Source organism: Bufo bufo, chromosome 6, assembly GCF_905171765.1.
Source record: "Bufo bufo chromosome 6, aBufBuf1.1, whole genome shotgun sequence".
Classification (NCBI taxonomy): Eukaryota; Metazoa; Chordata; class Amphibia; order Anura; family Bufonidae; genus Bufo; species Bufo bufo.
The window spans coordinates 274,095,083-274,121,082 of record NC_053394.1 but is presented as its reverse complement, the minus strand read 5'-3'; the positions used below and the strand labels follow the sequence as shown (position 1 = coordinate 274,121,082).

Genomic DNA, 26,000 nt, shown 5'->3' with positions numbered 1-26,000 from the left:
CTTTAGGGCGGTGAATAGTTATGCACATTTACTTTTTCTGTTATTTTGTCCTATTTGTTGTTTGCTTCACAATAAATAAAAAAAAAACATCTTCAAAGTTGTGGGCATGTTCTGTAAATTAAATGATGCAAATCCTCAAACAATCCATGTTAATTCCAGTTGTGAGGCACCAAAACACGAAAAAGTCAAGGGGGTGAATACTTTTGCAAGGCACTGTAGGTTATGTGTATCGTCAGCAGTAAGGCTCCATTCACACGTCCGCAAAATGGGTCCGCATCCTTTCCGCAATTTTGCGGAATGGGTGCGGATCCATTCATTCTCTATGGGGACGGAATGGATGCGGACAGCACACAGTGTGCTGTCTGCAGCCGCAATTGCAGAGCGCGGCCCCGATTTTGGGTCCGCAGCTCCGCAAAAAGATAGAGCATGTTCTATTCTTGTCCGCAGCTTGCGGACAAGAATAGGCATTTCAATGGGGGTGCCGGGCTGGTGTGTTGCGGAACCGCAACACACCACGGACGTGTGAATGCAGCCTAACATGTACAGCTGCTGAAATGGTGGTGGCAGAACTGTTGGCTGACTGGAAACCACCGGGTTGGGATGGGGGACGGGAGGGAAGGCGATACAAGGAAAAGAGGGATCAAAATTCTTCCAGGTCTGGCAAGAGACATTGAGAACAGTGAGGGACTCCTGTGTATACTTGCTCTCACTGACCGGAATGAAATTGGAAGGCTAAGATTAGATGTTTGAGATGGTGATAAGGGGGATTAGGGCCAAACTGTATTAGCAACATGCTGATTGCCCCAGACTACTGAAATAGATAGGAGGGTCCTGATTGCCAATAGATAGACTCTTAGCTTGGGACATAGATGTCTTGGATGAGCCGAGGCCTGGTTGCTTCTTAAAGGGGTTCTCCGGGAATTACTTGAAAATACTTAAATATTACTTTATTATAAATATATTCCCAAATACCTTTCATTTGTTATAATGGCTTCTTTTATCTAGGTAGCAATCATTAGGAAAAATAAAATGGCGGCCGTCTTATTCGTACACACAAAACCTGTCCTAATCACACAGGAGGGCAATTTACTTCACAACACTGAGCGAAAGAGCTGTCTCATCCTCCTCTGCTACTTGTCAGGTGTTATGATCCTGAATACAGCTGATAAGATCTTCAGCTGAATCTCTGTGGGAATGGTGTTCATGAGGAGATATGAAGTAAAGAGAGGACGGACAGGACAGACTGTGGTAATGTGGGGCTGTGTTAATGGAGTTCTGCTGCTCATTAGCTACACTCCCACCTCCTCTCATTACTTCATGTCTCCTCATGAACACTATTCCTAAAGAGATTCAGCTGAAGATCATACTAAACTGTATTCAGGATCATAATCCCTGACAAGCAGGTCTTCAGGTTCAGTGTTCTTAAGGAACTTGTACTGCTGTGTGATTAGGACAGGTTTTGTGGGAACTAATAGGACGGCGGCCTCGACTTTGCTGCAGGAAATCCCCAAGTCGTAACCACATGAGTGGTCTCTGTTAGCAATAGCTGATCTAAAACCTGCGTGCGACACCAGAGCATGGTACAAAAACAGTAGACAGAAGTTGTAGTCAGGTGGGTAGCAGTCAGGGCAGGTGGGGTTCAAGCAGCGTAGTAAAAAAAAGTGCAAGGTCAGGAACCAGGAATACATTAACGCAGGACACCTTAGCTGAATCCTATTCCTCAGACCGAGGATGCTGGAACATATCATTCACAGTCATCGGATATTGCCAGCTTCCCAGGGAATCAGCTGCTAATGCTGAGAAAGCTGCATCTGACCAGATATTTCTCCTGATGGATTGATTGTCCATGTAATGCACAGACAGGCAGGGTCTGAAAAAGCAGAAACCACTGTAGCATAGCAGCTCTCCATTTTGGCTCTTAGAAAGTGATCGATCAGGGGACCCCTATCCGTTAAGTCCATATACCCATTGATGTCCATATGGTCGGTGCACAGATTTGACCAGGTAGCAAAAGCCTAAGGGTCCTCTTACACACGCTGGCGACGGTAGACAGTATACAAGTTGATCAGCACTCATTTAATTGGGCTTTCACACGAAGTTAAAGGGTAACGCACAGTCGTTATTATGATCGTTCAGCCTCCATTCACTTTCTATATTGTCGGCAACACATCAACTCTTTACACAGGTCAATGTGCTGCCAGGAAATGACATTTTTGTCAAGAGATTGGTGACACCTTCACACGAGCCAGTTATTGGGAACGAGTATTTTTAAGAATTCCTGTTCCGTTAAATGGGCCCATCCTTTGACCTAAATAAAAGGGCTCTAAATACAACTGGTTCTACTATATCAAATCCTTATCTCTGCTAATTCTTCTCCAATTGTCCAGAGAGATCATGCTTGCTCCTCTGTGGGAATATGTAACATTATGTTAGGCTAGCACCATGTCCTGGCGGCTCTGTTTATTGGCACCAGCCTTGTTGCCAAGGGCCACTCAGAAAAGCATCACAGGCTACATGTAGCCACAGGTTGTGCATTTGGGAACTGGAGACCTTCCATCTATTCTAATAGGATATTTGCCAGTCTGAGAGAGGTTTTGCTCATCTCCACAAACTGAAATCTCTACGTAGATGCTGTAAATGTGTTTTAGAGATTAATGTATTTTTTATAAGATATTTAAGGTCATTTATCAAACTGGTGTAAAGTAGAACATAGCAACCAATCAGATTCCACCTTTCATTTATCACATCTCCTTTGGAAAATGAAAGGTGGAATCTGATTGGTTGCTATGGGCAACTAAGCCAGTTCTACTTTACACCAGTTTGATAAATGACCCCAATTGTGTCACTTGTAACACTGAGATGCTCTTCTCATACATCCACATGCAAATACAATCAATTATTTGATTCCCATCAATGCCTTGCAGAGGGATTGTCATGCATGCCAGGCGGCCTAGATGTAAGGCTATGTTTGAAGATCACGCTTTGACCGTATAGACGATTAGTTACTATATGTCATATTAATAATTACACAATGTAAACTGGTAGAACCATGAAATTACATTTCATGTGAAGGTCCATTGTGCATCCTTGGATCTTAGTTCTTGAAAGTACTTGAATTTTAATGTTGCACCAATGATGCATGCACAGCAATATATACAGATGGCATGTAATGTCCTAAGTACCTGTCAGTGTCCACTTGGAGTAAGTTGGCATTGTCAGCAATGCCATCTAGAAAACATCATTTTTTGCTGTGCCTAATGAAGAATACAAACGTACTGCACAGATATTATACTGAGAACCGATTGTGCATGAAGCAATGTTATTGAAAGGCATCTGATCCTGCTTTCTGTATGAGGATCATCTGTTATTATGGCTCTTATTTTTCTTCTCTATAGGACTATGGAATAGAAAGCTCCATTTTCCAGAACCCCGCAAAGCTCCATCTGACAATTGGGACCTTGGTTTTGCTTAATGAGAATGAAGTCACTGAAGCGTGTCAACTTCTACACAGCTGCAAAGAGGAATTTCTGGAGTAAGTGAATCATTCCTTAAAGGGGTTGCCTCCTCAAAGACAGCTACATTAATATGAGAGCTGATTGTCACCGGTGTGGCACCCGAGACCCCCAGCCAGCTGACAGGTAGTATTATGTGGTGGATACTTTAGCCTTGTTTGCTCACCGCTCTTGAGGGTGGTCATGAGCAGTCAACCTATTTACAGCTTATAAGAAAACCTCACCAGTGCCCCTAAAATAATAAAAAAGATATACTCTGCTTAATTTCCCACCGTTTCCATGCTGCCTCTCCAGTCCTCACCTCAGGTCTGTGTATACAGGGTGCAGTGGTGACGTGGCCATATATGGCACAATCACTGGCCTCCGCAGTAGGGCTGAAAGGATTACTCAAATCAATTGAGTAACTTGACACAAAAAAAATCGTTTCTACTAGGGGGAGATGATGGCACTGAGAGGGGGAGCTGATGGCACGAGGAACTGATGGCATTGGGTGGGGGCTGATGGCATGGGGGGAATGATGGCATGGAGGGGACTGATGGTGCTGAGGAGTGATAGCAGGGGGGGGGGGCGGGTGATGATGGATGAGGGGGCTAATGAATTTTTATAAAGAAAAACATTCTTTTGGTTAGTTTTTTAAATTAAAGTACTCGATTAATCATTGGATTAAATGGTAGAATACTTGATTACTAAAATAATCGATAGCTACAGCCCTACTCAGCAGTATACAGCAGAAGACTGCTGAGGCCAACTGAAAATGGTGGGGGACTTATGTTCTTTTATTATAGTCGGCAACCCCTTTAATAGATCAGGAATATAAAGGTCTTTACATTATTTTAGAAAGTATAAAATAAAGTAAGTGGCTCACTGTGCCAGAACAGATAGATCATATGATAAAATGTTGAGTGCACTGCTAAAACCGGATACCCACAGGAAAAAAGGAGAAATTGAATGGTTTACAAAATTGCTGGCTCCCTAGGCATTTTATATACACTGCGTGCAGGATTATTAGGCAAATGAGTATTTTGACCACATCATCCTCTTTATGCATGTTGTCTTACTCCAAGCTGTATAGGCTCGAAAGCCTATTACCAATTAAGCATATTAGGTGATGTGCATCTCTGTAATGAGAAGGGGTGTGGTCTAATGACATCAACACCCTATATTAGGTGTGCATAATTATTAGGCAACTTCCTTTCCTTTGGCAAAATGGGTCAAAAGAAGGACTTGACAGGCTCAGAAAAGTCAAAAATAGTGAGATATCTTGCAGAGGGATGCAGCACTCTTAAAATTGCAAAGCTTCTGAAGCGTGATCATCGAACAATCAAGCGTTTCATTCAAAATAGTCAACAGGGTCGCAAGAAGCGTGTGGAAAAACCAAGGCGCAAAATAACTGCCCATGAACTGAGAAAAGTCAAGCGTGCAGCTGCCAAGATGCCACTTGCCACCAGTTTGGCCATATTTCAGAGCTGCAACATCACTGGAGTGCCCAAAAGCACAAGGTGTGCAATACTCAGAGACATGGCCAAGGTAAGAAAGGCTGAAAGACGACCACCACTGAACAAGACACACAAGCTGAAACGTCAAGACTGGGCCAAGAAATATCTCAAGACTGATTTTTCTAAGGTTTTATGGACTGATGAAATGAGAGTGAGTCTTGATGGGCCAGATGGATGGGCCCGTGGCTGGATTGGTAAAGGGCAGAGAGCTCCAGTCCGACTCAGGTGGAGGTGGAGTACTGGTTTGGGCTGGTATCATCAAAGATGAGCTTGTGGGGCCTTTTCGGGTTGAGGATGGAGTCAAGCTCAACTCCCAGTCCTACTGCCAGTTTCTGGAAGACACCTTCTTCAAGCAGTGGTACAGGAAGAAGTCTGCATCCTTCAAGAAAAACATGATTTTCATGCAGGACAATGCTCCATCACACGCGTCCAAGTACTCCACAGCGTGGCTGGCAAGAAAGGGTATAAAAGAAGAAAATCTAATGACATGGCCTCCTTGTTCACCTGATCTGAACCCCATTGAGAACCTGTGGTCCATCATCAAATGTGAGATTTACAAGGAGGGAAAACAGTACACCTCTCTGAACAGTGTCTGGGAGGCTGTGGTTGCTGCTGCACGCAATGTTGATGGTGAACAGATCAAAACACTGACAGAATCCATGGATGGCAGGCTTTTGAGTGTCCTTGCAAAGAAAGGTGGCTATATTGGTCACTGATTTGTTTTTGTTTTGTCTTTGAATGTCAGAAATGTATATTTGTGAATGTTGAGATGTTATATTGGTTTCACTGGTAAAAATAAATAATTGAAATGGGTATATATTTGTTTTTTGTTAAGTTGCCTAATAATTATGCACAGTAATAGTCACCTGCACACACAGATATCCCCCTAAAATAGCTAAAACTAAAAACAAACTAAAAACTACTTCCAAAAATATTCAGCTTTGATATTAATGAGTTTTTTGGGTTCATTGAGAACATGGTTGTTGTTCAATAATAAAATTAATCCTCAAAAATACAACTTGCCTAATAATTCTGCACTCCCTGTAGTGTCAAGACACTACACATCAATTAATGCATATATAAAATTAGTGGATATAACCAAAAAGCTCACATAAAATGCCTAAAATAATAACAAATTTTGTACTGGGTGTTAGTACAACTATGCAGTCCAATCCAGGCCCTGTGGGCCCTGCAGCAATGGCTGGGCTCCACTCAGTTTTATAGGTGGCGCTGACGATGCAAATAGTCCACATCGGACTTGTAGTGAGATGTACAGTCAATAATTTTATGATCATATTGGTTACTATTCTTAACCAAAATATGAATGACGAAGCTAACATTTGTGACTTGAGAATAATTAATTCTTAATGCTAGTATTACCTTTGGTGCAAGTGCTGGCACTACTGGTGGTGATTTATAAATTCTACTGATTTGAGTCTTAAAGAGGACCTAAGCCTTTACTAAGAGCACAGAAGGTGCAGCAGCGCTTCTCAGAGTGTTCTGCACCTTTGGCTTGCACTGAATCAGCTCTGCTTTTCCAGCGTGCAGAGTATGGATCCATAGAAAGTATAAGGGATCCACACTCGGGTTGCTGGAAAAGCAGAACACAACCGTGGCAAGTCAAAGTTGCAGGGCACTGAGAAGTGTTGTTGTACCATCCGTGCTTTCAGCAAAAGTTTAGGTCCCAATTAAAGAGGTTGTAAACATAAAAATTGTCCCCTCCAAAAATAATGGCGGATCAATGACCCCCTGAGACATAGTAGGCTAGTTTAGCACCACATTTGGAGTCAACATCGTAATTGCATCTGGCAGGAACTCATAATGCATTATGGACCTAGCCTTACAAAAAGTGTCCGACTACAGTTTGAAGTGAATGTACAAATATGTTTTGTTATCTGCAATCATTTGTCAAGCTGTAGCTAACTTCTGGTATATCAACATACATGTCAGAAGGTCTCTATGATGGGGACTAGTGTTGAGCGAACTTCAAGTTCGGCGTACAAGGTTTGGATTCGGGAGATCTATAAGTTGTGGTCCGTGGTAGCGGAATCCTTAACATAATTCTTAGATAATCCGAACCTGAACCTCGGAGGCCGAACTTGACAGACAACAGATGTTTGCTCATCCTTAATGGGGACCATTCCATTGAGAATCCACCTATAAGTAGAATGAAGGGACTGTATTGCTCTTCAGAGTGCCATGCTACTTAAGCTTCCATTGGCTTCCTTTGGTTTTGTTTTGAAGACCACTTACTCGAAATCTGTCTCTTCACCTCAATTGAATGAGGTGCTAACGGGAGCTGTAGGAGCATATGAAGTGCCACAGCCCCTTAGTTGTATTTGTTAGTGAGGGTCACAAGTTTCTGCATTAATTACGTTGCCGTTATGTACTAGAGATCGGTTAAATGTGGCTGTGGCCATATCTTACTTTATCTCCCTACAGAAGTGCCAGCAATACTTGGGGAGGCATTAGGGAGGTCCATTAGAGTCAAGCTATCATTTTAGATGGTAATTTTAGCATTTTCTATTTGAAACAGTCACATATACTTTCTATTCTTTATTATTTAAAGCACAATTGCTGCGGGGAAACCTATGGAAGTAAAAGTATCTGGAATAGAATATATGAATGATGATCCAGCAATGGTAGATGTCCTATATGCCAAAGTCCAGATGAAGGATGGATCAGAAAGGTTAGTTATGCTGCAGCCATTTGTGCATATATTGTATTACTCAATTTTCTTACTATTACGCAGTAATTTGCATTTGCTGAAGATTTTCCGCTGAAAGATCTGTAGGTCCAAGGTCAAGGTAGGTCCAACTGAACTCTGAATGCAAGTCTGGCCTGTAATACAGGATGCATGTAAGGAGTTCAAGGGGTTGTGCCGTGGCTTAATATTGATGACCTATCCACAGAATAGGTCATCGACATCAGATCGGTGGGGGCCCGTATCCCTGCACCCATGCTCATGCGCTGCATTTGCTTCTCGGTAAACTTTGAAGAGGAAGCACCACGGGTGCTGTTACCCCTTTAACCTGCCTGGCACCACTATCCTAATGGATTGTAACATACATTAGTGGACTAATGGGAAAAGGTTAAAGGGTCAGTCCCATTTTAAACTTTTATGACATATCCACACGATATGCCAAAAATGTCTGATAGATTTGGGTCCGTCCTATTTTCACAGCGGAGAGTTCCCTGGCCCCCTTTCCATCTGATGAGGCCTGGAGGAGGCTTTGACAAGGAGTCAGTAGACTGGAAGCGACTGAGGGTCATGCTTTCCCTACTGTCACTTAAAAAAAAGTCTGAATGCCCTGGCTAATTTATCTTGAGCCTGTGTATACTTGCTTAGACAGTTTTTTCCTGTGGCAGAGCACCACCGTTGACCACTGGCAGAAGGACTCTACATGAGACCTATATCACTTGCGACCCGTATTGATCTACGGGGCAGTGCAAGTCAACTAGTACTCTCTAGTATTGAAATTTGTGTATAACACTGCCCCGTCACTTGCTAGTTGCCCAGCCAGTTCACCTTTGTTGGTGTTTCTTTGTATGCGTCTAATGATATTAAGTTGCTTGCCCTTTGTTGCCAAAAACTTTAAATAAAAAAATGAATACAAAGAAAAAGTTGGATCTGTGGTTCTTAACCAGGTTTCAAGTGTCTTTTTTCCTTCTTTTTAGACGTTGAAAGTATTTCTTCATGAGCAGGTCTAATTTCATGTGTCTGTTGTCTTTTACAAATCTGTCCAGCAATCCGGCTAAATGCAGTATTGTTCTCAGTCAGGTGTAGCAGGGCCCTGTCAGCAGGGTAGTGTCTGCCTAAAGCCGTAAACGTGTGCTGTTGGTGTTCGGATTGGATTAGGCTGTTAATAAAATCAGTATTGAATCTATCTCTTTCGGAGTCTCAGACAGAAGAAATTTCACCTCTGACTTCTCTGAGGTCCTTCTAAGAAGTTGGCATGTATCTGGCCCCGACCATTGTAGAATTGAGGCTCAGTCTTACTTTTAGATAATATTAGCGTTCTTGGCAAGGTGCATGGTGCTCTTTCATGGAGATGTGAAGGTTCTCCCTGGTTTTAAATGTGAAATTCCAGTCCTGCTATGGCTATAATCATTATCTTTGATTCATTGCAATGTCAATAGACATTCCAAATTCTTAACAAGGTTACTTATTCGAAAGAGAGTCTGTTCTGCCAGCCTTGATTGGAAAACTCTTTCAAATTTGCTGAATTAAGAGGCAAATATACCAGAGAAGAGTCCTGGTTATTCATAATCTTCTGCTCTCTCACCCATCTGCTGATGATTGGCAGTTCTCTACTAGACAGAAAGAGAGAAAACTAGGTAGAAGACTGTCAGTCAGCAGCAGGTGGGCATTGAGAGCAGAAATGTATGAATAACCATGACTCTTCTCAGGTGGCCGTGACCTTTTCCAGGCACAGTCTGCAATGATTGGTTCTCGGCAACCACTTACTTTTAACTTATAAATAACAGACCGCTGAAATCAACTCACCTGTCTCTACTTTATACTGCCGTTAGTATGGGCAGCATAAAGTTGATGACAGGTTCCCTTTAAGATTACCAATATCAAAATGTCGCCCTCAAAGTTCTTGGAATTGCATGTAAAATCATCATTACATGGTTTTGGTGTGTTAAATAAAGCTCCAAGGCTTCATTCACATGGGATTAGGACTTGTCTTGTATGGAGGCTTAGTAAGGCTGCCATTTGAAGCATAGTCTCCCTTACTGTTCCTATGTCTATGTATGCCTCTGATTTCATACAGAGGGATAAGTTTTTTTTATGTGGTATTCAGTGCAACAGCTGATGGATCCGATATGGTAACACATGAAGGTCTTCACTTTCTGTTCTAGAGAGAGCGAATGTGCACCACTGCAAAGGCTAATGTGCATGGTTCATAAGTGAAAAGTTATCCTTCACATCTCCATCTTTCTGAGTTTAACTTCTCATGGAAAAATGCATCTGATCCCCAGTAGTAGGTGAACTGAAACAAAGCTTTCTCATTTACCAACTTTGATATCTGTTATATTTATAGTCTTTATCCAAATTTTAAGACCCTTTGAAAGAACAGTTTTTTTCGAAAGTATTATTTGTATGTACCAATTAAGCATCTTTTCAGGAGTAACTGCAATCTCATACAACATTGGCCAAGGAGACCTTTCAGACTTTTGATTGTTGGGGTTCGTGGTTCTTCGACTCCTTTAATCACTGAAGGTGACAGGAGCGCTCAGATGAGTGCTGTGCTCTTTGACCGTGATTGGTTATCCACAGCTCTCCTCTTTAAACTATCTTTTTGTAGAGTAGGAGCAAAAAACTCCCCACACAAACACAAGGATAACATATAAACTCTCTGTAGATTGTGCAAAGCAACAGTTCTAAGCACTTAATCACAGTGTTGCCCATAATGTTAAAATCTATATATACTTCTCAACATTGCAACTGCAACACAAAGGAGGAAAAATCATGGAATTATGGAAGTCACAGGATCGATAGACATGTTAATAATATGCAAATGATGAAAAATAGAAACAAATATTCAAAACATTTTGATTTACTCAGTGATGAGTATGAGTGCAATGCGCAGAAATACCTGCACTTACTTGGCATGCTAACACTGAGGTGGTTATTGGTTGTCCGAGGAATATTTTGCCATGCTGAATGCACTTGGGCATGCAAATCATCAAGATCAGCTGTTGGTGGTTCCCTTTGTAATTGACGACCAATGACATCCTAGATGTGCTTGATGTAAGACATTTCCGGAGATGGTGCAGGCCATGGTAGCACATTTAGGCTACACGGGCTGCTCACAATAGTACGAGCAACGTGTGGCCTGGCCTTGTCCTGTTAAAAAACATCTCCTGGGACACTTTGGAAAAACGGCTGTACCACTGGTACTACAACTAAATCTATGTAACACCGAGTTGTTAGTGTATCTGAAATGAAGACTAGAGGGGTCTGATTACCATACCTTATGCCACCGCATACCATAATCCCGGCAGTAAGACTAGTGTGACGTCCCCTTGTGAAGGCCTCTACATAGCATTGCTCACATGATCTCCAGACCAATTTCCGGCTATCATTGCATTCGAAACAAAAGTGTGACTCATCGCTGAAGAGAGTGGACCTTCATTCCAGCCTCCTTTGCCATCTTGCTGTGCACCATGATAGCCTTTCTGAGCGGTGGAGTGAGGTCAGTTGAACAACTGTAGCTGGACGTCTGGCTTGTAGTCTTTGTTGTGTGCGAATGCCTTCTGTGGGTTCGTGTAGACACTGTAGGCTTGGAATGTGATGTCCAATTTCACTTGCAGTACAGAATGGATCATTATTTGTCTTTCTTCTGATCAGACGATCTGTTCATGCAGAGGTTTGCTTCTGTGCACCTCTTGCTGTCATTTCAGTCTGTCATTGTTTTCCCAACCACCAGGTCACGCAGCGTTGAACAGTGCTGCCATCTTGGCCTAGCGATTTGCCAGAGTGATAAACCAAGGTATCAAAGTTCAAGAATTCTGTCTCTCTCAGTTTGTGACAAGTGGAGATAACTGGCATGTTGACGAATAGGAGGCATCGCACAATCATCCCACACAACTTCATCCGATTTTTGAGGTTTCATGTGGCTAAGGGCTCTTTCACACTTGCGTTGTTTTGTTCCGGCATAGAGTTCCGTCGTCGGGGCTCTATGCCGGAAGAATCCTGATCAGTTTTATCCTAATGCATTCTGAATGGAGAGAAATCCGTTCAGGATGCATCAGGATGTCTTCAGTTCCGGACCGGAACGTTTTTTGGCCGGAGAAAATACCGCAGCATGCTGCGCTTTTTGCTCCGGCCAAAAATCCTGAACACTTGCCGCAAGGCCGGATCCGGAATGAATGCCCATTGAAAGGCATTAATCCGGATCCGGCCTTAAGCTAAACATCGTTTCGGCGCATTGCAGGATCCGACGTTTAGCTTTTTCTGAATGGTTACCATGGCTGCCAAGACGCTAAAGTCCTGGCAGCCATGGTAAAGTGTAGTGGGGAGTGGGGGAGCAGTATACTTACAGTCCGTGCGGCTCCCCGGGCGCTCCAGAGTGACGTCAGGGCGCCCCACGCTCATGGATGACGTGTCGCATGGATCACGTCATCCATGCGCATGGGGCGCCCTGACGTCATTCTGGAGCGCCCCGGGAGCCGCACGAACTGTAAGTATACTGCTTCCCCGCTCCCCACTACTACTATGGCAGCCAGGACTTTAATAGCGTCCTGGGTGCCATAGTAACACTGAACGCATTTTGAAGACGGCGTGTAATTCCGGCAAATGGAGTACACGCCGGATCCGGACAACGCAAGTGTGAAACCAGCCTAAAAATGTCCCTTCGACATGCCACAGATTGGAGCTAGGCCCTGGAAATTTTGTTTATGTGCAGATCTTAGGGACGCCTGCTATTTCAGTGTTGAGTGTATTAACAAGCTGTATAGGTTGTTCTAGTCTGATATAGAAAAAAATATAAAAATCTTTCTCACACCTTCCAATTACAATGCATCACTATGCAAACAATATCACTTTACTTACTACTGGCTTGAATAGGGGCAATATTATCTGCTTGGAGTTTTTCTTTCCCTGTGCTTGTGTGGGTTTTCTCACACAGTTTCACCCTTTTTACCCACTTTGATATCTGATTTATTTATAGTCATCACACATATTTTAAGACCCTTTAAATCTACTGTATTTATAAAGTATTATTTGTATATACCAGTTAAGAATACTTAATTGTACATTCACAAAACTACAGGTTTACTGACTTGCTATAAAATTGTTCATTTCAACTGCTGAGTGATGACAATCAGTATATAGCACTGAAGAATATTTTGATGTGATATAAAAATGGTAACTAAAACTACCCAGGACAGAATTTGTAGAATTTCAAATTTGAAGGGTGTTCTAGCTTTTTTTATTTTTATGTCCACTACAGCTTGCCGTACCTGTGGAAAAATCAAGCACAACTGCTCCCCTCTGCTCTGTTCCAGCTTTCTGGTTCTCTTCATGGCTTCTGGCCCCCATTAACTTCTGGATGTGCGAGGTTATATGCACCTCAATACTAGATCATGTGCCACTTGGGGACACATAGCCACTGAGACCAGTCATTGGCTGCATTTATGCACGTCACCCCATCCGTCAAGGAAAACTTTTTTTCAGGTTGAGGGTTACTGAATTCCCACCATCTGCTAACAGGGGAGAGATCGTTATCCAGTTCAACCAAAATTGGCAGGTTTGATCAACATACAGTGGCATGCAGAAGTTTGGGCACTCCTGGTTAAAATTACTGTTACTGTGAACAGTTAGGCAAGTCGAAGATGAAATGATCTCCAAAAAGCATAAAGTTAAAGATGAAACACATTTTTCATCATTTTAAGCAATATCAGTGTATTATTTTGATTAATTTTAGAGTGAAGAAAGGAGTACCTTGCAAAAGTATGAGAACACAAGGAGATTTGAGCGCTCAGATAACTTTGACCAAGGTCTCAGACCTTAAATTACCTGTTAGGGTTATTAATGCTTGTTCACAATCATCGTTCGGAAAGGCCAGGTGATGCAATTTTCAAAGCTTTATAAATACCCAGACTCCTCAAACCTTTTCCACAAAATAGCAGCCATGAGTTCTTCTAAGCAGCTGCCGAACACTCTGAAAATGATACTGATTGAGGCCCACAAAGCAGGAGAAGGCTATAAGATGATAACAAAGCGTTTTCAGGCTGCCATTTTCTCAGTTCGAAATGTTATTAAGAAATGGCAGTTAACAGGAACAGTGGATGTCGAAAGAAGATATGGAAGACTAAGAAAAATTTCTGTGACAACTTCTCTTAGGATTGCTAGAAAGGCAAATCAGAACCCCTTCTTGACTGCAAAAGACCTTCAGGAAGATTTAGCAGACTCGTGAGGTTGTGGTACATTGTTCTACTGTTCAGTGACACCTGCAGAAATCGGGTCATCAGAAGTAAACCTCTCCTTCCTCCTCACCACAAAATTAAGTGTCAGAAGTTTGCAAAAGAACATCTCACAAAGCCTGATGCATTTTGGAAACAAGTCCTATGGACCCATGAGATTAAAATAGAACTCTTTGGCCACAATGAGCAAAGGTATGTGTGGAGAAAAAAGGGCACATAATTTCATAAAAAGATCACCTCTACAACTAATATGCATAGGGGTGGATCAATTAATGCTTTGGGGGTTGGGTTGCAGCCAATGGTACAGGGAACATTTCATGGATAAAAGGGAGAATTCATTCAATGAACGTACAGCAAATACTGGAAGGAAACATAACACCAACTGTAAAAAAAAGCCAAAGTTGACAAAAGGGTGGCTTCTACAAATGGATAATAATCCTAAAGACACCTCAAAATTCACAATAGATTACCTCAAAAGGCACAAACAAGGTTTTACCGTGGCCTGTTCCCTGATCTTAACATAATTGAAAATCTGTGGCTAGATCTCAAAAAAGCAGTGCATGCAAGAGGGCCCAGAAATCTCACAGAACTGGAAGACTTTTGCAATGAGTAATGGATGAAAATCCCTCAAACAAGGGCTGGCTACAAAAAGCATTTACAAACTGCGATACTTGCCAATGGGGGTGCTTCTAGGTACTAACCATGCAGGATGCCCAAAGTTTTTCTTCGGGCCCTTTTTATTTTTTTGTTATTTTTAAAATGTAAAAGATGAAAATAAGGCTATATGCACACAACCGTTGTGTGTTTTGCAGTCCGCAAATTGCGGATCTGCAAAACACGGATGGCGTCCGTGTGCATTACGCAATTTGCGGAATGGCACAGACAGCCTTTAATATAACTGCCTATTCTTGTCCGCAAAGCGCAGACAAGAATAGGACATGTTATTTTTTTTTTGCGGTCCACAGAACAGAGCCATGGATGCGGACAGCACACGGAGTGCTGTCTGCATCTTTTGCGGCCCCATTGAAGTGAATGGGTCCGCATCCGAGCTGCGGCTCGGATGCAAACTAAAACAACGGCCGTGTGCATGTAGCCTAAAACATACAGTAGTTTTTGCTTAAAATACAAAGGGAATGGGTCATCTTTAACTTTATGCCTTCTGGGGATCATTTCATCTTCAACTTGCTTAACTGTTCACAGTAACAGTAATTTTGACCAGGGGTGACCACATCTAATATGTACTGCCATCTTAATTGCATACATTTCATTGACACCTCATTTACCTTTTTTAAAAGGTCATATAAAATTGCTTGACTAAAGAACCGCGATTCAAGGGCACAATATGTTGCTAGCAATGTATTGCTCTATTAACCATGCGAGGAACAGGCAATTGACTGTCTAAAGTGTTTTAATTATGTACAGTTTGGACCATTTGTAGCAACATGTCTGATTTAATTCCATTCTTGCAAGGGAGCCATGACCTGACAGCAAACACTTGGACCGTGTAAGCTTTCTTGGAGTTCTAGAGGATTTGTTCATTAGCAGGTCTATTTTGGCATCTACAATATTGACCGGTCTTGTTTACTAGTTACATTCAGTGATTTAATCCTACAATTTGCTGCTTGGCTGCACTCTCTTTTGTCTTGGGGGATGTTAGTCTTTTTTTTTTTTAATTCTCTTTCATATAGTCAGTATATTATAAGCATATAACGACATACAAAGTTAGCGTTTTTCAGCAAATATCAGCTTATAACAATACAACAGGGTATCCTTTATGTTTCTCAATTCACAATTTTATAATTTGTTGCTCCCCCCTAAACCCCTCTCCCCCAACTTTGCCCAACACCGTGAACACTAGTCTGAGTCTGTGGTAATCTCTTCTCCTTTCTGTCTTATACTACTTCCTGTCTTCAGCTTAGACCTATCCTGTATTACTCTATACTGCCAACTTCCCCAATCTATTCGCCAGTTGTGCCTTCAAGTACCATTTAGTCAACTTGAAGGGGGCCATAAGTTCCTTGATTTCACAAGTAGACAATTGCTTCTCAATGAATTCCCTCCACTTCTTAATGTATTTTTTGATCAATCCTTCCTTATCCTGCTCTATCTCCAGTCTTTCTAGATATAGCACATTCTTCATAGTACCAACCACCTCTTCCCATGACGGTATTTCTGTTTGCAGCCAGTGTCGTAAAAGGTATTTTTTCACTGACATCAATAAGATATGTATCCCTCTTGTCGCTACTACTGTCCCTATTTCTTCTTCCTGATTCTTAGGTATGTAATGAAAAATACACTGTTGCGGTGTTAGTCCCACTGTCTTTCCCCAAATCTCTTTCACTGCTTCCACTGACCGTTGCCATAGAGGTTGTACCCTCTGGCATTCCCACAGAGCATGTAGAAGACCCGCCCCTGAGAGGTCGCACTTAGGGCAATGTCGCGGGTAATGGGCCGGGGCATCACGATATGACAAATTAAAGGCGTACGTCGCCCTGTGGATAATCCTTAGTTGTGTCTCCCTCCATTGCTCATTGTATACCGCTCGCCTTACTAGGGTCAAGACCTTCCCTCATTTTTTTGGCTATGTTTTGATCATTTAGTTCCCTTTCCCATGTTTTGAAAGCTCCTTTCACTAAGCCTATCGTTTGTATGTTATGTAGTTTTCGGTACATCTCTGAGAGGGACATAAATGTGCCATCTCTGCCCAGTATAGCCGCGAACCACGTAAGTTTTTCCGAGTCACCTAACAAACCTGACTGAGCTTTACAGTAGCTCTTGATTTGTTGGAAAGGGAGATAGTGTGCATCAGCCAAGTCATATTTTTCTTTCAGCTGTTCCCATGTCAGCAATTCCTGGCCACAGGTTCCCAGCAAGTCCCTAAGTTTAGTAATCCCTTTATTCCTCCATTCCCGAAACAGCATATTCTCTCTACCTTGCGGGAAGGAAGGCAGTGTCCATAATGGCATCATGGGCGATATATAGAAAGGGAGCCCATATATCTTCCTAACCGACTTCCACGCCATTATGGTGTCTTTTAACAGAATAGATTGTCTGGCTGATGCAGGAACATCTCTCAATTTTGTATGTAGCAAGGCCTCCAGGTTCCATAAGCCGGCTAATTCCTGCTCTATTTTAATTGCTGAGTGATGTCCCGTCTCCCACACCCAATCTCTTACGTGGCGAAACAGAGCCGCTAGGTTATAATGGCGAATATTTGGCAGTTGTAACCCTCCCTCCCATTTCAGCATCGTCAGTTTTGCATATGCAATGCGGGGCCTTTTAGATTTCCACAGGAAGCGGTTAAATGCCTTTTGCATCGGCAAAGTGACTGTGTGGTTCAACAACAATGGGATCGTTTGTAGCGGGTAAAGCAATTTTGTAAGCTGACCATTTTTATTAGGTGCGCCCTTCCGCACAGAGACAAGGATAAATCCTGCCATTTTTCCAATTCCCTCTCTATCTTTGAGAAAAGAGGGGGGTAGTTCAACGTATACACCGATTTCGGGGTGCGCCCTATTTTGATCCCCAGATAAATTAGATAATCTTTTCGGATTTCAACCCTAAATTGATTTTGATTATCCGGAGACTCTAGGTATATCAGGATGTCGTCTGCGAAACAAGTCACTTTCAACTCCTTTTTACCCACTTTTATTCCCTTAAAGGTATCAGAGTTTACCAACAATCGAGCCAGGGGTTCGACTGCCAGGTTAAAAAGTAAGGGGGACAAATTTTTTTCGATAGAAAGCCCGGTACATACACTCTCGCTTGAGGATCTTCATATAACGCCCCTAAATAGTTTCTAAAGTTGCCTTTAATATTGACCTTGTCTAGCACCATGTCCAGCCACTGCCAGCTTACATTATCGAAAGCCTTCTCGACCTCGATTGCTAACAGCGCTGATTTATACTCCTGACCACTGCTCCCGCTGCTATTTAAAACCACTAGAACCTTGCGAATATTGGTCACTGCCGATCTACCCCGCATAAATCCCACTTGGTGAGGGCCTATTAACTCGGACACACAGAGAGCCAGTCTATTTGCTAAGATTTTGGACAGGATCTTAATATCTTGGTTGATCAAAGATATCGGCCTATATGAGCCCGGCTGAGTCAAATCTATTCCTGGTTTTGGGAGTATCTTTATATAGGCCACTTTGCCAGTCCCTGGTAAGCTCCCTCCTTTCATAATGGCGTTAAAGAGGTTATCCCATCATAATGATCACTGTTATATCAGTTAATGATTTGACAGTGATCATTTTTGTAAATATACTTGATTAACAAATTCCCACTGTTTAGGATAAAATTCATCCCCACTTACCTTATTGTTGTGACTCGGTCCCCCCTGGTTACGGCCACTGCTCTTCTCCAGAATCCCGATGGTCGCTCTTGCTCAGAAGACTCCTTCTTTTCTCCCGGCCGGGCCGCTCGCTGTCCTGAACGCGCACGCTGCCGCGCATGCGCGACGGTGACTTCTTCCCGGCCAGAATAGTACAGAGCTGCGAATGCGCACGCTGGCTCTGTACTATACTGGCCAGAAATAAGTCACATGGCGCATGCGTGGCAGCGTGCGCGTTCAGTCCAGCGTGCGGCCCGGCCGGGAGAAGACTTCAATCAAGATGAAGCCCGCCCCCAGCCAGAATCCAGGAAGTGAACGGCGCGGTGGCAGCAGGTAAGTATAAAAAGGCGAAGTGGGATAACCCCTTTAAATAGACTAGTTAACATTGGTGACAGCTCTTGTATTAATGCCTTATAAAACACTGCGGGAAACCCCTCGGGGCCCGGCGCCTTGTTGTTTGAAAGGGTTTTTATGGTTGATACTAATTCCTCCTCGCTTATGTCCCTATTGAGCGTTTCTAGCACTCCCGCCGAAAGCTGGGGCAGTTTAACCTTTCTCAGGAGATCATTTGCTCTCTGGGTATCAAAGGGGTCCCTCGTATACAACATCTGGAAAAATTCTCCCAAAGTCTCCATTATTTCTTTCGGCTGAGTACACACTCGTCCTGTTTTATCCCTTAGAGGATGTAATGGTGCCTGCTTAATAAACAGGCGAGTTAAGTTGGCTAGCAACCGCCCTGCCTTATTACCATGACAAAAACAATCTGCCCTTTGGTAGTCTCCGAACCAACTTTCCTGCCTTTCCAGGCAGTAGTCAAAATTATGTTTAGCAGTCACCCAAAGTATTTTATTAAATTCTGTGGGATTCTGTAAAAAACTTGTATATGCCTTACGCACCAATGTAGTGGCCTCCTCGTATTTTTTCCTAGCCTCCTTTTTTTTCCCTATAGTGTGTGCCAATATGCGGCCCCTTAGTACTGCTTTGGCCGCATCCCAAAATACAGCTTGGTTGTTAACATGCTCTGCGTTATCTTGCGAGTACTCCCACCACCACCCTCTCGCTTTGTCTATAAATTCCTGGTCCCTGGACAAGTGCTGAGGCATTCTCCATATATAGTCTTGTCCCCTGGGAACAGTGTCCATAATCTCCATGATCACTGGGGCATGGTCAGAGACCACCAAGTCCGAGATCTCTACCGTTTTGACTTTTGTCAACAACATAGGTGACGTCAACGAATAGTCGATCCTCGACCATGACCCCCGAGCATGTGAGAAGTGGGTGAACTCGCGATCTATTGGGTGGTGGTACCGCCATACATCAGTCATTCTGGTGGCCTGCAATAGCGGGAGTAGCGTCTGGGTGTACCCCTGACTGCTAGTCATACTGGAGGTCCCTCGCTTCCTGTCTTCCTGATCATTATGTACTCTATTGAAATCTCCCACTACCATTATCTGTGGTGAGTCTTCCTTCAAGATGTCCGTCTCTAATTTCTTATAAAAGTCTGACTGGGACGTATTGGGAGCATAGATGTTATATATGACCATATTACCTATAGAAGATTCGAAACATGTTCGTATCCATCTCCCTTGGTCGTCGGTTGATGTGGACTTAATCACATATTGGAGACGTTTATGCAATAAGACAATTACTCCCGCTTTTTTCCCCACAGAAGAGGATCCTATCACTTGCCCCACCCATAACCTCCATAGCCTCCAATAGTCCGTCTCTTCCAGATGAGTCTCCTGCAGAAATGCAATATCAATCTTCAGCTTCTTAAGGTGACGTAATATCGCCATACGCTTGGAGGGAGACCGAAGGCCTTTTACGTTCCAAGTGGCCACTCTCATAATGTTTTTACCTTAAGGATCTCTGCAGGAGAATTCACCCGAAACAGACAACCACAGTATCTCACAAAGTGTCGTCCTATCTTCTTACCCCTTACTGGCCTAAGACTAGTGTTCACTTCCACCCCTCCCCCCCCTTCCCACAACCTAAGCCTTCTTGTGTAAATCCACAACATTAACATACCATTTGCTAACTTCACTTTTTTCGCACATCCTACAGTGTAGCTGTCGTCACTACATATACATAACTTTCTCATTAACATTCCTATGATCTGTCTAGCCCTCCGGCCCTTTGTAAAACATATAACTGTTGACCATAAATCATAACAGAACTCTAAGTCCTTGGGTATCTCGCGTCCCGTCAGGAGTCCTTTTAACTTTGCCGACACATTTTGCTCACAGTCCTCATCTGGAATCCACGGCTTGCTCCTCTGATCCTATGGGCCTGGATGGTGGTCGTCCCTGCTTTATCCTGAAGCTTCTTCCTCTGATCGATGATGTGGATCTTTGGGAGAGTCGCGGGACCATATCCGAATACAGAGGATCTGTCTCTAACGCCTCCATTGCCTCGCCTGGAGAATGAAAGGTGTCGATCGTTCCATCTTGACGAAAAAGTCGCAGTGTTGCTGGGTACACCAAGGCGAACTTGGCTTTATTGTTCGCCAGTGAGGAACAGATCTGTGGAAACTCTCTTCTGCGCTTTGTTACTTCAGCTGAGTAGTCACTGAATAATAAAATCTTGTTGCCCCAAACCATTAGGGGTTGCGAGTTGCGCCTGAATTTTGCCAATATGGCTTCCTTGGCAGCGTAGTTGAGGTACTTAGCTATCGCTGATCTAGGGCGTATGTTGTTGGAGTTCCCTCCCGCCGACATTAGCGGACCCAGGCGGTGTGCCCTCTCCACTGTGAATGTACCTTTCAACCCTAGCACTTGTGGTATTTCTACTTCACAAATTGCCGCCAGCTGGTTCGGGGGGATCGATTCTGGCAATCCAATAATTCTCAAGTTGCTCCTGCTGCAGCGATTTTCTAAATCATCGACTTTTTCCTTTAAAAACTGGTTGCTGCGCAGGAGATTGCTAATATGGCTTTTTCTAATTCCTCCTCCACCAGCATTATTCTCTGCTGCACCTCAGAGATCTGGGAGGTATGTTGCGCCACTTCTGTCTGCAGTTGCTGCAGGGCTGTTGATACTGTGGCATTTAGCGATGCCTTGATATCCGGGGCTAGAAGTTTGGCCACCTCTATGGCCATTGCTTTACAGGAGGATGTAAATTCCCTGTTTAGGTCTTGGCTGCAATCCACTTCCTTCTCCTCTGAGTAAGAAGCCTCAGCGTTCCGTTGTGTGGATTGAGAGGCAGAGCGGGTAAGTCTCGGTCCCTTGTCTTGCGCCGACGCCATCTTGCCTCTGCTTCTGTGCCCTTCTCCTGCCGGGTGCGTTGGCTGAAGCTCTTTCTGGGAGCCTCCTCTGACCACAAATTTTTCCATGGGCTGTCCCCGACACTTTAGGGGGTAGTTGTGGGGGTTTCACAGTCCTGATTTGCGGCGGCTCTATGAATTTCGGGCCGAACGTGCGGAGCTCTTCTCACTCGCGGCTGGTCATGTGCGCGCCGGAAGTCGTTACAGTCTTATAGTAGTACACGTGATTGTAAACCTCTAAAACATTGTCACAGTGCACCTAATGCAGACTGACAGGTACAGTCTTTTATTCCTAATTATAAAATGTTGGGAAAATGGCTCTAATGAAGCAAGTGCAGGACAACACAACGGGAAATTACCAGTATGGGAAATATTGCACTGGGTTGCCATTTTATTCTTAGTACTTTTCTATTTTATTAGTAAATATTTAGTACCTGGATCCTATTTTAAAAAAATGTACCTGCACTTTAAAAATACATTTAATGAGGCGTGGCCTGTGAGCGCATGGAGTAAGACGCACCGTTCACTGCTCCTGCTAGCATCCTGCTCTATTATACTGGTAGCACACTTCGATTGCTTGAATAAACCTTACCTGGTGAGAGGAAAGTGTCCGGTGGCTGCTGTGTCACGATCGGGAGCCTGGAAATGCTGAGAAAGTCAAGTAAGGTCGCTAAACAAGATCGACTGGAGGTGGGCCAAGATGGCGCCGAAGGTGGAGAGGTGACGGCGCTGCAGGAGATGGTGAGCCAGAGCGCGGCAGCTAAACTTAGCAAGTTTGCCCGACCTAGATAGCGGTGTGGGCGACTGGGCTAGCGATAAAGGGACTGATATACCTACCTCCTCTGACCAGGAGGACGGTTCCATAGATGGCGACAGCCCGGACACGGCTGGTCAGCCTTTGCCTAATCCGGCAGGCCCTGCAACTGTTTCAGTGGGCCCTCAGGCCGAATCTGCAAAGGAGCCCACTCTGAAGGACATAATGGCTGCTGTGTCAAGTTGCAATAGTACCCTGAAAGTGCTCACAGTACAAGTTGGCAGTTTGCGATCTGATGTGTCTATAATTAGGCATGACTTGCACAAGATTTCTGAGCGCACCTCTGAATTGGAAAAGAGGGTGTCCTCATTGGAAGATGTGATTCAGCCTTTGCAAATGGCGTCTAAGACAACTGTGAAGGACATTGCTGCCCTATATGCCAAAACGGATGACCTAGAGAACAGATCACGGAGGAATAACCTGCGGATTGTAGGAATGCCAGAGAAGACAGAGGGGGCCAATGCCACTGAATTTGTGGAGAAATGGTTGTACCAGTTATTTCATGAGAAGGGCCTATCTTCCCTATACTGGCGAAGATTTTACATTTTAAAGACCGGGACACTATTCTGCGTCAGTCCAGGGACAATGATGAGATGGTCCTGAACGGGGTCAAAGTGTCCATCATTCCAGATTATTCGAATGAGGTGCAGCGGAGGAGGAGCCGATTTATATATATCAAGAAAAGGCTTAGAGGGTTACAGGTTCCATATGCCATGTTGTTCCCGGCTAAATTGCGAGTAGTGGCATTGGGATCCACCAGATTTTTTGAGGATCCAGATGAAGCGGCACAGTGGCTGGACATCCTCGAGCGGCAACTGAGAAGTGGGGCACTTGAAGGAGGCAGATTGGCTTTTTGGGTTTATTTTATGCATGTGTTTTCACTCTAATGTCACTTTAATGTTACACCACTTAAGAAGTGCACTATGTTTTGCTACCGCAAGGTAGATCCTGAGGCGGGAGTAGGTGGTTGGGAGATTGAAATGTGTTTCCCAGTTGTGGAGAGGATTCTCTACCTGAGGGAGTGTGTTGGAATCAGTAATGATTATTGTTCACTAGTGGGCAAGGTGCTTACGGATTGCCCTGTTTTAGCATTAGATGTTGGTGGGGGGGGGGGGGGGACTGAGGTACTCGTTTACAGTAACCTGATTAATGGGGAGGGGGATGGGGGGTAGGGAGACAGTTAGGGGTTGGGATAGGGGCGTGAACTCTGAGCGGATGATGATTGAGTGGGGTGTGGGATCCAGATATGTCGCAATGTTTTACCATGACACAGGTGATTAAAGTGTTGAGCTGGAATGTGAGGGGTATGGCAGATGCACGGAAACGACAGTGTATATTTCAGTATTTGGGGCGGTTTCAGCCAGCTATATGTTGCCTCCAGGAAACGCATTTGACCAATGATAATGTGCAGTGGCTGAACAAGAACTGGGTGGGTCATGTGGTACGTGCAATCCATTCCTCTCATTCCAGGGGTGTAAGTATGATTGTGCATAAAAGTATTAGATATGAACATATGTAGCAATGTGTGGATGCTGAGGGCAGGTATGTATGTGTTGTGTGTACGATTGATGGGATTCAGGTGGTGTTGGTGTCAGTGTATGTGCCTCCACCGTTTGCTTCTCCCCTGATACGGGATATTATGACCTTTGTGGCGGACTTCCCTGGGTTACCATGGCTACTAGTAGGGGACTTCAATTGCACACCGAATGACTCCTTAGATAGATGTCGGGTGGAAGGATCAGGTGGTTCACCGGGGAGTGTTGCTCTAAAGAATATTATGAAGGAAACCGGTATATTTGATGTATGGAGACTGCGTAACCCTGATAGGCGCGAATTTTCGTGTAGATCTGCTACACACCATTCATTATCGCGCATAGACCTGGCTTTGGTTAATGATGTTATGCTACCACTGAATAGGGATGTTGTTTATCACCCTTGGTCGTTGTCTGACCATTCTTTGGTGCAGATTGACTTGTGCCTGGGGGTGCTCAGACAGGGACCAAGGTTGTGGAAATGTAACCCACATTGGTTAAATGTACTAGATGACCTATCTGGGGTTTCTCTGGAGGTCAGGGAGTACTTTGCTATCAATGGAGGGACGGCTTCAATACACGGAGTCTGGGATGCCATGAAAGCGTTCTTGAGGGGAGTACTGATAAAATAAATTAGTAAGCATAAATCTAAGTCCAGAGAGGCTGATGTTAAAGCTCATGTACAAGTGGCCGAGGCCGAACGGGTGTTTGGTAGATCCCCCACTCTGGCTAATAGTGAGGCGCTGGCTGTAGCTCAGGAACAGTTGAGGTGTCATTTATTGCAGGCCGCGGAGAGGAAACTTAGTTTTTACCGCCAAAGATCTTTTGAGGAGGAGGAGAAGGTAGGTCATCTGCTGTCAGTCGTTTCTCAGGCACAGAGGGGCTCCTCCTGTATACAGGAACTGAGGGATGGAACTGGGAATAGTAGCCAGGACACAAAAGGGATATTAGACATTCTAAAAAGTTTTTATGTGTCTTTATACGCTTCCACTGTCTCTAGCTCTGAGGAGGCTTTGTCCGCCTTCTTGGCAGAGGCACAGTTATCAGTGTTGTCAGACGAAGATAGGGAGAGATTAGAAGAGCCAATCTCACTTGAGGAGCTGGAGGCCGCTCTTGGGGATATGGCTAATGGTAAGGTTCCGGGGGCAGATGGCCTACCAGTGGAGGTATATAAAAAGTTACAGGGGGTACTCCTCCCCGAGTTGCTGAAGGTCCTTGAGCATTCACTGGAGGCGGGTTCGCTACCACATTCTATGCAGGAAGCTATCATTGTAGTTATTCCTAAGTCTGGGAAGGATCCCAAATTTCCCGATTCTTATAGACCAATTTTGCTTTTAACAGCAGATGTGAAGCTCCTAGCGAAGGTGTTGGCGAACAGGTTGTCCAGAGTGATTCTGACTATTGTGCACCCGGATCAAACGGGCTTTATGCCTGGGAAATCGACTGCTATAAATATCCGTAGAGTATATGCTAGCCTGAATATTCCGGCTGATAATTGTGGGGACAGGGCCTTACTAGCGCTTGACCCCGCCAAGGAGTTCAATAGTGTTGAGTGGAACTACCTGTGGGGGATCTTGAGAGTCATGGGCTTCGGTGCGCGGTTCATCCGGTGGGTGAGAGTGCTGTACTCGAGCCCCAGGGCGAGAATTAGAGCTAATGGGGGGCTGTCGGATAGCTTTGCTTTGGCCAGAGGCACCAGAGAGGGGTGCCCACTGTCGCCCTTGTTGTTTGCTCTAGCAATTGAGCCACTTGCGGCCCTTATTCGCCTGTCACCTCATATTGTGGGGTTTAGATATGGTGAGATGCAAAATAAAGTGGCTATGTACGCTGATGACACTATGTTATTCTTGGGCGACACTGGGAATTCTCTGGATGCGGCCATGGCTCTAATAGATAGATTTGGGGGCTTCTCTGGGCTTCGGATTAATTGGCAGAAGTCTGCTTTGATGCCGGTAGATGGGCAGGCCCTTTCAGGTGGGGGAGTCAATAGTTTGGTACCCTGGGTAGGTAAATTTAAATATTTAGGGTTGTATATAACACCATGACTTTTGCATTTTGAAGAACTTAATTTAACCCCGTTGCTAGCTACTTTTAGGCTAAAGGTAAGGACATGGT

At 44.1% G+C, this 26,000-nt stretch overlaps 1 protein-coding gene across 1 annotated transcript in view; it reads left to right on the top strand.

Annotated features, from left to right (window-relative positions):
• ASCC1 (activating signal cointegrator 1 complex subunit 1) overlaps nucleotides 1–26,000 on the top strand; it is a 386,034-nt gene that overhangs the window by 115,615 nt on the left and 244,419 nt on the right. The window contains exons 6-7 of the mRNA XM_040435538.1: nucleotides 3,396–3,532; nucleotides 7,578–7,697. Coding sequence (XP_040291472.1) covers nucleotides 3,396–3,532; nucleotides 7,578–7,697 — 257 coding nt within the window. The remainder of the gene's footprint in view (nucleotides 1–3,395; nucleotides 3,533–7,577; nucleotides 7,698–26,000) is intronic.